This window comes from Cupressus sempervirens, chromosome 7 (assembly GCF_028749045.1).
Source record: "Cupressus sempervirens isolate cs-2001-9-10 chromosome 7, ASM2874904v1, whole genome shotgun sequence".
Lineage (NCBI taxonomy): Eukaryota > Viridiplantae > Streptophyta > Pinopsida > Cupressales > Cupressaceae > Cupressus > Cupressus sempervirens.
This window is the reverse complement of record NC_143124.1, coordinates 715,733,635-715,747,171: the sequence shown is the minus strand read 5'-3', so window position 1 is coordinate 715,747,171 and position 13,537 is coordinate 715,733,635. Positions and strand designations below refer to the sequence as shown.

Below are 13,537 nucleotides of genomic sequence, written 5' to 3'. Positions count from 1 at the left end.
GATGCAAGGCCATAAACACTATTACATACGTTTAAAAAGCCATTCAATGAGTTTGCTGAAATCTTGAAGCCAGTGGATATTGCACAGTCGCAGAAGTCTTGTAGAGATAGGTACCCTAAAAAATTGCTACTTTGACTGTAGATATCAAAGTTATTCCACCCAATAGATTGGTCAATATCTGAAATGTTATCATTTGGCCTTACAACATCAAGGGCACTGTCATCATTATGGAACACCTGATCACTTGAAGCCCCAAGTCCTTGTCTAAAGTCTCATGAGATATTTTTTAGTTATAACTATTTTGAAAGGCCAGATAGTTCCTCAGAAAAATCTCAGTGTTCCTTAGCATAGGGCTGCATATGGCCTGCGTCTAGTATACCTGACTTCAGATCTATTTATTTGCACCTGTCCAGTGCCCAGATGCTTATGAAATATCCAAAGAAATCTTGTCCAGTGCCAAGAAGTTTATGAAATTTAGTAATAAGAGAAATTTGTGTGTTTATGAAATTTGTTTTTAGAAATCTCCTAGGTTATAGTGACTTGCATAGAAATATCATGAATATGAGTCTTCTAGAGGACTCAGTAGCCAATCCGTTCGCACAGAAATAATCTTATGCCAAGTCAAGTTGCCCCTATACCCCAACCCCCCCGGTCGGCAAAGAATAAAAGCTGAAATTATATATTAGTTTTGTTGGACACCCTATCTGTAAATATTCAAGAGGAAAAGGTAAAGGAAAATGTCAAATTCATCTATGCTGGGTCAGTAGTCGTGTCTGGTAAGTTGGAGGAGATCACTTAGATGATAATGTTTATGTGCCATATTTTTTGAACTATGATTTTGCCCTTATGATGCTGCCTGGGAAGTTCTAATGTAGTCAATGCAAATTTTGCAAGCATTCTGTTGTTTGATTTTAACACACTATTTTCTATTGTGATCGTCATGCTTATCTCTATCATTTTCAGCTGATGGAAGAATGAAGATTCCTCTTAGTCCAACTTCGTCAGGTCAGCAGCCATTTGGACTTGGACAGACCCTTGCAGGTGGAAGCAGTGATTCTGGAATGCATCAGTCACCTACATCGATTGGAGTAAATTTCTCAAGTGGTAATTTGGGGCAGGTACAAATTGATTCTGGAACCATCTGGACACCTCATAGAAGTCAAACACGGCTGCAGAGTCGGCGCTCACAGTCCAGGGAAGATCTTATTTCATCAGTTTTAGAGAGCCACATTACCAAGTTGTGATGAGCAAAGGCTATGTCAAGATATTGGAGGACCGTGCCTTTGTCAATGTTGTACAATACACAGAAACTGCTTTTATATAGTCAAATTTTAAGCCCGGTTGATCCTTTCACACTGTACCTGGGATGGGGCCTTGTGCATCTAAGTGACATTTTCTGCAGTGCAACTTTTGTTTATACTAAATTATTTTCAATAACAAGTTTGGGTTGTTCATGTTCTCAGATTGTCGAATGTCTTGACATCCAGCTAAAATCTCGTAAGATGCATTGATTTTGCTTATCACCTATGATTACCCCTTGGTTACAAATATATTATAATACAACGATAGTTAACAAGGTACAATTATCCTGATTTGTGTTGAATCAAGCCGTGTTTTCAAAAACCAATTATTAATTATTTTTAGCTTGCTCATAGAAGAGTTTGGAGAGAACTTGGAAGAACATGCATATTGATTGAACACATCCTGTTTTAACATCTTGGCAGTATTGCCAATTATTTGATGTACTATACATATCTCACTATCAAGATTCTAAAAAGTCTATTGATGCAGGTCTGCTTTTTAAACGTTTCCATGAAACCCAACAAACCAAGGATAGATAGATGAACCTTTTCTGTCCATTACTAACATCTGTGAGTGACTAGTCCTTTCGATCCATTGAAAGCATTGAAACTTAGAACATTATTCTAATGGTGCCTCATTTGTGTTCGTGCTCATCCATTAGCCTTAAAGACCAATAAAATATGCTCACCAATTCTCTAAGTCAATATCACAAGTCAATAACTTAAGACTCTAGTAACACTACAGCAATATACACGAAAATAACAAGAGATGCAAAGCGTCAAAGTAATACTATATTCTCTCATACATACTTAAAATACCCATAAATATAGAATTGTCTTGAAATTGGGTTGTGGGATTAGAATAAGGAGGAAAGGAGGCGGTTCATAAATCAAAGTTGAAACTCTCTTATCTAATGAATATATTGAATTTTGATATGTATTATTTAATATGTAAAATAAAATGAAGATTGCAATTCAATTATAAATAATTATATTCTACATGTATTGTAAAAAAATAATTTTATAAGTTTTCTTTTTTCTTAGAAATAATTTTTATACCATAAAGAAAATTAAATTATAAACCATTTTTAGCACTAAAGACCATTGAGAAACTTTCAATAATTAAAAAAGTCGAAAACATATTTTTTAATTAATTAAAAAAATAGTAAATAAATATTCAATTTAAATTTAACGTAATATTAAGTTATATTTGAATAACTCTATAAAAATAATAAAGATTGGTCATCTTTATTTTTACACTAGAAATTTATATTCATATCTTATTTCACATTTATTATTAATTAAAAAAATTACTAAGCAAAATTTTTCATTTCTTAGTTTACATTCTATATTTTACAATTTTCACGTAAGTTTTATTTGGTATATTAATTTTTTTATATCATATTATAATCTATCTATATCAAAATTTATATTTTTATATTTTAATTTGACTTATATTTCCTCTTCCAAATCGATACGAAAGTTGTATGTGATATTTAATATTTTATTATTTTAAAATTATAAATTAATTGTTAAATATTTGAATATTTATTTATATTTGACCTTAAAATTTATCTAGATGTTTATGATACATCTATTTAAAATAATATATAGGAAAAAAAATTATCTTTATTAAAAGTTTAAAATAGGATAGATAGATAGATAGATAAAATTTTAACGTCCACGAGGCCAAAAATAGCCTATGGGACAGCAAGACAACTCAAGCAGACTTAAGTAGCGCTGTTCGCCTCTTGTGTAGACTAATGATGAGCCCCCCCAATTGCTCAATGTACTCTTCGTTGAACAGGTTATGCCAAGAACTGTCACATATAGTATCCGCAAACTTATCCCTGCTATCCTTGTAGGCCTCACATTCTAGAATAAAGTGCTGTTCAGTTTCCACTTTCCCAGAATTGCAAAATCTGCAAATTCTCTCTTCCCAAGCCTCCTTTGGCCTCTTCCAACGCCCGGTCTCACAACGAAGTTGGTGAGAGTTGGTTCTCAGCTGAGCAATAAGAATTTTAGCTCTCCAAGAAATGTTGGCTCCTATGTACACTTTTTTGAGTTGATCACAAGTGGGGTTGAACTCATTTATATAATATAGTTTCTTCCTCCCAATCTCGCTTCCCCAATTTCTCTTGTAGAATTTCTCCATAACAAAGACCTTTATTTCTTTATTACTTGTGGGGCACATATTGAAATTATTCATTATAAAGTAATTTTGACATTATTAGCAAAAATACAATGAACATCAAGTTAATTCCACAACCACATGTTCTCCATTGAAATTGTATTATCCTTGCATAGACTTCAAGTCTAGCCCATAGTTCTTCGGATGCAGGTCATACATAATATACTTCATTATTATATTTTTTATACAACTATTTGGACAATGATATACTTAAACTAAGCACAATGGCATTTAATTGTTTAAAGAGCCCTTGTTTTACAATATATAAATATTTTTTCAGCTATCACAAAATTGCGAGCAGAAGAGAATGGGCAGTCAAAAGTCCATGTGTCTATCTATGCTTTCACATCATGCAGAGTCGTCCAAACGTGGCATTTTTATTGTTTGACAACATGGATATCCACGTCATTTCGGAGAAGAGGCATTGGCAGCTGGCTTTCATGCGGAGGCTTATAGATATTTAGAATGAGGCCGGTGTCTATTGTAATACAGACCATAAGGGCCAGAAAATTCCTCTGAATGGGAGTGTCTGAACGCAGTTGGGGCGAATGTAAGGGAGGGCAAGAGTGGAATTGGACTTGTTGAGGGCTGTAGTTGCAACTGCTCTGGTAGACATCTCTGCAAAATGTAGAAGCAGATAAGGCACAACAATATGAATTATCTGAAAAGCTTTAGACTTCCAAGAAAATCCAATGCTTCTGACTCAATTCAATAAATTGTATATGTTTGATTTTTAAATATGCATTAAAAAATGAGCAAATTCCTCAACTGATACCTACCAAATGGAGCCCTCAATTGTAAGACAGCTCTAGATTTACTGGTTGATCTCTGGTTAATTATAGACAGAACAATATAATCCAACAAGTTTTTACTAACAATTAGATGATCAGTGACAAAATGCTGATTAGGTAGCCAATTTCTAGTAAACTGGTGGGGTTTATAAACACTAAGGAATATATTTTTGTTGCAGATATCAATATGAATAGATACTGAAAGTACCCCCTGCAAAACTATTAGTAGTAAGTTGGTCATTGTTTTTGATTCATATGTACTTTGGGATGATAATAGGAAGGTTTTTGTGTAAAATGTTTCTGTTCCTAAATTCATGACTAGATTGTGTTTAAATTGGCAAGGTAGATGGAGGTACAGGGACCTGCTCCCAAGATTTGTGCATCATGCCTTTAGGTTTTTCTGGAACTCCAGCAAGGCAATTTACACATATTTTTGGCCTTCTTTGCAAACTCTCCCTCAATTTCGGCGCCAGTGGGTTTTGGACGACGGCGAACCAAATGTCATTTTCTCAAAATTCCATCTTCGCCCTTCTTTCTGTATTATCAGGCTTCCTAGATCTTTAGGAAGCAGAGGAAATGTATGAGGAATCAAAAGACTAGGCTACATCCCAGATGCCCTCTGTGTGGCCGCGGAGAGAGTGCTCAAATGCGTGCTTGAGGATGAAACGGGATCGCCATGGCTTTCAAGTGTATCATGTTGATGTCTGCAAGGTAAATAGGCTGATCCAGACGCTCCTGTTGGAGTTGGGAGTCGCTTACTGAGTCCGTCTAGGCTTGTCCAAAGATGCCCTAGCCGGCTTAAATCTGTGAAGACAAGTTAATATTTACGTTTCCTTGTCAAGTCTAATGGAACCTTCGAGATTCGCCTTATTGAAGCTTTCGATTTTTTTAAATTGTTATTGTGCTATAAATCTCATATTTTTCGAAAAGGAAAATGATTTTTCTACTTGCTCAAACCAATGAGAAATCAAAAAAATCATGTTAAAATTTTTTCAAAAATGAAAATTAAACTAAACTTACATGTTTCGATATGATAAAATTTAATACTCTGTTCTGATTGGCTGATTGACTTAGTCGAATAGCAAATTATGGATCAAACGATTGCGTTAGTATCCTGCCGCAGGCAGGAACTAATAATAATATTGTGATGAATTCTCAAGTAACATACCTAAAAATTTAATTGTAAATATGTGCTAATGTATGAGCGTTCAAAATCTATCAAATCTGCTCGTCCATTGTCTAAGTTAATGGCAGATGTCAGTAACGTATGGACTCTAAAACACCACCCTGCTATAGACGACATAATTACTGTGATGAATTCGTAACGATACCTAATTCTTTAATTGTAAATGACATCTCAACATTGGATTGGAAAATGTGTGGATGACGCAATGAGGGCTACTTTTATTTTTAATGAGCTGAAACAGAATGCGAAGAACGTAGTTAAGATTCTCTTATAAATTGCCTTCAACTTTGTACATATGTGTTGGGGACACAAAGGAGGGCTCACTTTTAAATACTGATCTTGAAAATTCCCTTACTGAAATTGACAAACTTATTTTTAACCGTCATCTAAATGAATTATTTAGATAGATAGATAGATAGAAGAGATTTTGACGTCCACGAGGCTGAGAAATAGCCTATGGGACCATATACCCACTAAACCGACTTTGTTAATTCGGTTTGCTTTTTGTGAATTCGGTTTGTTTTTTGTGAAGGCTGATGACGAGACCACTATACTTCTCAATGTTCTCTTTGTTGAGGAGGTTGTACCATGAGTTGTTGGATAGGATATCCACAAATTTGACCTTGTTGTCCTTGTATGTCTCACAGTTCAAAATGAAGTGTTGTTCGGTTTCCACCTTCCTAAAATTGCAAAACAAACAAATTCTCTCTTCCAAGAGTTCTTTTGGTCACTTAGACCGCTCGGTCTCACATCAAAGTTGATGGGAGTTGGTCCTTAGTTGTGCAATGAGTGTCTTAGCTCTCCATGGTATTATGGCCTCTATATACTCCTTTTGGTGGTGATCATATGTGGGGTTGAACTCATTGACGTAGTAAGCCTTTTTTCTGCCAAGCCCCTTTCCCTAGTTTCTCTTATGAAATTTCTTCATAACAAAAGCTTTTATTTCTTTATTGTTGGTGGGACACATGTTGAAATGGATATCCCATTTGCTCATCCACTTGATGTTTTGCTGCATTTAGGTCCTTTTACGTTTACACAAAGTATCCTCAAAGACAATTTTAGGCCATTTAGTTGCCTCCATCTTTTCAATTTTTTTATGATAGCTAATGAGGTAGGCCATAGTTGTGAGCTTCAATAGATATCGCTGCCACTTCACAAAGCATGATATCATAGGGGACCGTACATTTGATTTTAAACTTGCTGGTAATCTTGCGCTTTTGTATCATCTCAATTTGTATCAATTTGAAGCCTGAAATGCTGCTGGCTCATATTTCATAGCGATAACGAACCATTGGAAGCATAAGGAGCCCGAACAAAGTTTGATTGGTTTTCCAATCCCAAACCTCAACATCACGACATCTATTTTGCAAAGCATAAAGTGCCTTCCAACCTCCCAAAATCTTTTTCTTTCTACAACCATCCCAACTTAGATTTTTGTTGAAGTCAATCCCAAGGTATTTATATTTTGCTACCTTCCTCGAGAACATTGCTCTCAAAATTGAATTTATGTTGATTTTTTTGCTTTTTGAAAAGAGCATAATGTTAGTTTTAATGATATTAACTTGCATCAACCATTTTGCAAAAGCGCTCGAGCGATAGTAAATGTTCTTGCAAACCATATGTAGATTTAGCAACCAAAATGAGATCGTTCGCATACAGGAGCAGCCGTATCATAAACTCACCTAATTGGATACCTTCACCATTTTGCATGTCTAACCATTCTTCAAGTCACTACTACATTTGGGCCCAAATTGCGACGATAGGCCGTCGCAATTACGACGGTAACTCGTCGCCCAATCGACATCAAGAGGAATTGGCTCCCGTCAGACGGGTGTCGGACTTTTGCTATCACAAGTTGCGACGGAAAGGGCGATCGTCACAATTCCGACGGACATAGGTGTCGTAAATTGAGCTAACGTATTGCCAAACCATTCATTTTCATTGTCACAATTGCGACAGAAATCTGTCGAAGACACCGTCATAATTGTGATGTCTATGCAACATAAATGCTATGGGCCCCACGACAAGCCGTCAGAAATTTTCGTCGTAATTGAGATGAGCATGTGGTAGGAATGCTATGTGATTGATGACTAACCGTCGAAAGTTGTTGTTGCAATTGCGACGATGTGCTATATTAATAATAATAAAAATTGGTGGCAAACGTTGAAGAACTATGATGCAATCATAGGTTAATATTGAGTGTCACTTGGTTTTGAGAATAGTTTAATATTCTCTACTAATTAGGGCCAACCACGTGAAGGTGGAAGCTCATTTGGCCACCCCCCCCAATCTAAATTCCTTGTTAACATCTAAAATCTTTAAGAAAATACCAATGTTTAAATTACAAAAAAGGTTCCAGATCTGCAAAAGTGACATCATTTTCACATCTTCTGGTGCATGTCATTTTTTCGTCGCATCCAAAATAAGATTTTGCCACTCTGAAACGAGAATGCACGTGCAACTATGTTCAAATGCATGGACATCAGGTGGAGCTGATAAAACACAACACAATTACATTTATTTAATAGGTCTATTAAGTTTTTAAAATTATAGGCCATCATGAACAATGTTCATGATGGTCTATAACTTAAAATATGTAACTAAAGACCTTTAAAAAAAATGCAAACCCGTTGTGTTTTCCAGCTCCCCCTGATGTTGTATGCATATGAATTGACATTGCATATTGAACTATGACATCCTTTTGCATTGCCTAAAAATAAACATTTCACACAATTAGTTGTCATATAATCATAGGTTAATGTTGAGCTTCACTTGGTTTCAAAAATAGTTTAATATTCTCTACTAATTAGGGCTAACCACGTGAAGGTGGAAACTCATTTGGCTCCACCCCTCCAACATCTAAATTCCCCATTAACATCTAAAATCTTTCAGAAATGATCAATCTTTAAAGTACTTGGAATGTCCTCATTGCCTCTTGCTACTCTCAGGGGAAGTCCATATTCATTGCTCATGAGCAATTAATCGCACAAATACATCCAGGAATGTCCTCATCGCCTCTTGCATAAAATGAATCCAATGTTACAAATGCCCCCTATGAAATAATAGTTCAAGGGAAATAAACACATGAAAAATGAGAGAGAAAGAGGAATCTACTTACCACTAGGCATTGCCATTGAATCTGTGGCCATGCTACCTATTGAGCGAGTTTTATTGTTTTTCTGTTGTGCCAAGATCTCTCTATTTATATGCCTACCTACATACATATACACATATACATACATATACATATGTATATATATGTATATACATACATACATACATATACAGAGATCATAAGGGCACGACAATGAGATGTAGCGATCACAAGGGTACGACAAGTAGCGATCACAATGTCACAGCAAGAAAATCCTAGATCTCCATTGATTTTCAAAATCCACAAGATTTCTCTATATATATGACACACACAATATCTACACATATATATACACATACACATACATACATATATACATACATACATACATACAACATACATATATATACACATAGATACATCTGCATATGCAATTTTATCACTTTGGAAAACTGTATTTGATCTTGCTAGCTGGGAACAATTGATTGTTCGTTTTATTGTACCTAATCTGGTGACAGTTCTACAGGATTGGTAATCAACCCATCTAATCAACAACTAGACCAAATTAACAACAAAAATAGATACTTGGGATCCTCGCAGGGAGAGTGTGCCAATACGTGCATGGTTACATCCTTGGCTTCCATTGTTGGGTTAGCGTATGGAGCCTTTATATCCAACCATTCATTATAAATTGGGGAATGCACTTCATGCCTGACATTCAAGTGATGCATCTGCATATGCAATTTTATCACCTTGGAAAACTGTATTTGATCTGGTTAGCTGGGAACAACTAATTGTTTGTTTTATTATACCTAATCTGATGACAGTTCTATAGGAATTTGTAATCAACCCAGCTAATCAACAACTAGATCAATTTAACTAGGTTATGGCTCGGGCATGTGCTATTCCCATTTATCATATGGTTGCAATGTTGGTTATTTTTTTATTTGTGTAGGATATGGAGGAAGAGTAGTGGTGTTGGCAAACATGAAAATTTAATAATGCGAAGTCACCTTGAGGAACTTGTGTATGCTCTTGGAAAACATGTCATCGAAAATGTTCATCATGACATTTTTTGCTTCTATATGTTTTTGCATGGAGCCTTCACACACCTAGTGCTCACAAATGTATGTGAACTTGCAATGCATTGGTATGTGGTGAAATATGTAGAAAATCATATAATCCTTCATCACACAAGGTCTTCCACTTGGTGTGTGCATTCATTAAGTTAAGCACCCAAGTTTGCATTTCAAATCATGATTTATTTATTTTGGGCTTAAGAACTGGTACAACAGCCTAGAAAGAGTACCTAAGAAGAGATGGATCTCACATTCACTCATTAATGAAATATAGCATTCATTCATTATCATATGAAATAAAAAACAATTATGAGCATCCATAAAATAATCTTATAATGTCCAAAGCTAACATCTAACATTAGTTCATCCTTTAATATTCATTAACAGTAGCACATAAACACATAACACCCAATAACATGTGAAATAAGGTATTTAAACATGCCTCAACTAATTATGATTTAATTTTAGATCACCTACCTGATTAGTTTGAAATTTTGTTTTCACCAAAAATCATAAAATATAAGAAAAATTGTGCCAAAAAGAGCGTAAAAAATGATTATCATGCACCAATCATATTTTTAAGCTCTTTTGGCACAATCATTCTCACAATTTTTTGGCTCAATCTCCAATTGGTCAGTATGTGTTTTGAAAAATTATTCTTGGACTGTGAGTCAGGAAAAAGAGAAATATCAAACTTGAAAAAGATGTTCATAAATGCAATTAATTTTTAAACTTCAATTTTATAAACTTACAAAGAGAACCACAAAATTATAAGGAACTATTGTGGTTTGTACTATTTGAAAATTATAGTTACAAGTGATAAAGTTATATACCTTTGATTCAAAGAGCGCAAATAATGGAAATGAAGTATTGTAGAAGGTGCAAGCTCAACTGCTCCCCCCCGTCCACCCGCTCCATGTGGATGGCATTGATGAGTAGAGAATAGTTACATCCATACATACATATATACATACATGGTTAAGTATTGCCTAACTTTGTCCAAGCCGTTTTGATAAAGGGCCACACCACCCTTACCAACTCACAACCAATAATGCAACAATATAGAGACCAAGAAAAAAAAAAAAAAAAAATGCTTCACAAATAATTTTATTATACTTGAAAAATCCTTACAACACCCACAAGATGATATGATTTCTTCCACATAAGAGAAATCCTAAATAAGAGTCTTCACACCTTCTAGCTTTTACTTCTCTAACTTCTCCTTGAGCTTCCACTCCTCAAGCTACTCCTTGAGCTTCCACTCCTTAGCTACTCCTTGAGCTTGATTAGAAATGCTCATATGCTTTGCTTAAATAGGCACTTACCACCCTATGCATGACTTATCCACAACCTTCTAGAATTCTTCCTACACAATATCCACAACCTTCTAAAACTTCCATAACCTTCTAGAATTACAACTAAGCACCACCATGTGGCCCAATTAGAACATTACATTTCCTTTATGGATCACAACAAATATTAAATGCAAGATTTAAGAAACTTTTCACAAGCTTCTAAGATGCCACCTACACACCTCGATTAATGTAATGACAACTATTATTTTTTTAATTTTCTATTTATGCCACCTATGCACCTCGAAAATAAAAATCCTCTTTTCCTTTCTTTTCTCCTTTTTATTTTTTTATTATTTCTCCTTTAATTTTCGTCACTTTTCTCTCTCCTCCAGATTTTTTTTTTTTTTGGTAAATTTTACATTCAACATGTCTCCCCTTTATTTTGGATGCAAGATGCTCCTGCATCACGTTTGCACACACTAGTACATTTGGGGATCATTTTCGACCAAAATTTTCGATGGTAGGCCAATTTGGCTTGTCAACTTCATTTAAAAAAATATATGACCTCGATAATGTTGAAATTTCGACGATAGTTAAGTTTAGCGTTGAAATTTCCATGTTGTTGGGGATATAAACAAAAAAGAAAAGAAAAGTGAAACTTCATTTATTCACCCAACAAAGTGTGGGTGAGATGGCATGAAGATTTTTATAGCGCTGTTGAAGGTAAGGGTTTTTAGAAAACAATTTGCAAGGCTTATCTTGCTTTAAACCAAGTTCATTTTTTCTCCGTCTAGTACTCTTCTATTTTCTTAAGTGTATGTGTCACATTATCTAGGAGGATATTAGTATTTCATGATTCATGCTATTTGCAAGCCCAAATTGTAGGTCCTATCCTTCATATCTTATTTACCTGGCTATAAGTTGTGCCTAGCTTCTCAAAAATTGGATTTTCCCACAGACTGGAAATCCCATCAAGAGGTCTATTGAGTGAAATCACACTTGATAAGGAACCAAATTTCCATTATTTCTCCACATCTTTGGTGTCTTTATAGACTGGTCGTTAGAGATACCCTTGTCTTTATAGATTGGCCATTAAAGGAACTTGATTCATTCACATAGCAACAATCTCTATAGATTGGATGTTAGAGATACCCTTGAACGAGAACGAATCTCTTTGACATGTAAATATTATTAGAATACATTAAAAGCCCTATAGTGATCAATTAGGGTTTTCAGATGAATAATAAAACTAATGATGGTTCACTAGACTCTAGGGATTGGTTATAAACTTGCATGATATTTACATGAATGACAAAATCTAATAAGCATGTAGTTGGCAAAATTTGTTAGACCATGAAATTTAAAGGAGACCATGAAATTTGTTAGACCCAAGACTAAAAGAGACATAATTTTTCTTAAGCAAATTGACCTTGAGGCTTGAAATGTACACTCATCTTAAACTTGAAAATTGATTCAACAAATGGAACAAGACACTACTGTACCCTTAATGTGGATTAAAATATTCTTCCAAGGCTATTGAACATAGCATCCTGAGCAATGAGCAGACATAGCAAACTCATTGAAAGGATTCATGAATTTCATTAAGGAAAAAATAAGTAATATTTTCCCACATAGGGCCATTTGGGCTAAAGAATAGCAGTACGAAAATATTTGATTAAAAAAATGATGAAATCATATATATTGCCCATGATCGATTAGGAAGAGTAAAGCCTTTCTTACATAAATTTTTAGTAGTCAATACCTTATTTTGAAAGAACAACTAGTAAAAGATATTTATTTTAGAAATTAGAGAGTTAATCCAAGCTTTAGACCAAAATGAACTCTCAAAAGTCTTTAAAATTCATAGATTAAATAGAGGAAACAAAGAACCTTCCATCAAAATTGTGATTGCAGAACATATTATCATTAAGACTCGGTCTAGTAAAATAGGAATTTGGATTTTAGTTAATAGGAGGAAGAGCAGGATTCACATCCTTAAGTATAATTCATTCATTGTTTCTCTAGTAGTTTCTAACTTCAATCCCTAGTAAATTCTTGCATTTTTATGCATGCTAGAAGAACATAAGATCTTCAAAAATAGGATTATCCATAATCTAACTATCACCCCTAAACTTGATCTTCCTTCAATTACCAAGATTCCATCTTTTTCCTTCCTTAACATGTTCTTATCTTTATGGATACTATTCTAGATCTGGTAACCATTAATCCAAACATCTAAATAGAGGTAATCCTCAAGGTTAGGAGTTTCAAAGACATACTTTTTCTTAATTAGAGAGCTCCATTCTTTTTCCTCTTCAAATATTTCCTTATTCCAATTTTTGATCATTTATTTACATGTCCATGTTTCTTTTCCACTTTGAACATAGTTGTGCCTTCAACTTTAATGCTTCACCATTCATGTATGCATTTTTCAAGATTCAGATGAGCCAACCACATTCTTTCAAACTTGAAGGGGTAGTTACCCTTTCCAGAGAAATGTTTTTTTGTAAAGGTTAGAGGAAAGTGTTTTGAACCAATACAGGCACAAAACAAAAAAATACATTTATAATATCTCTGAGTACATGATACACTAATCCTTC

The 13,537-nt window shown here is 34.5% G+C and overlaps 1 protein-coding gene across 2 annotated transcripts in view; it reads left to right on the top strand.

Moving 5' to 3' along the window:
• Nucleotides 1–1,459, top strand: part of LOC149549228 (GDA1/CD39 nucleoside phosphatase family protein) — a 30,805-nt gene extending 29,346 nt beyond the window's left edge. For both annotated transcript variants that reach the window (XM_089792640.1, XM_089792639.1), the window contains exon 3: nucleotides 964–1,459. In XM_089792640.1, the coding sequence (XP_089648766.1) occupies nucleotides 964–1,244 (281 nt within the window). In that variant the 3' untranslated portion in view covers nucleotides 1,245–1,459. The remainder of the gene's footprint in view (nucleotides 1–963) is intronic.
• Nucleotides 1,460–13,537: the final 12,078 nt, after the last annotated feature.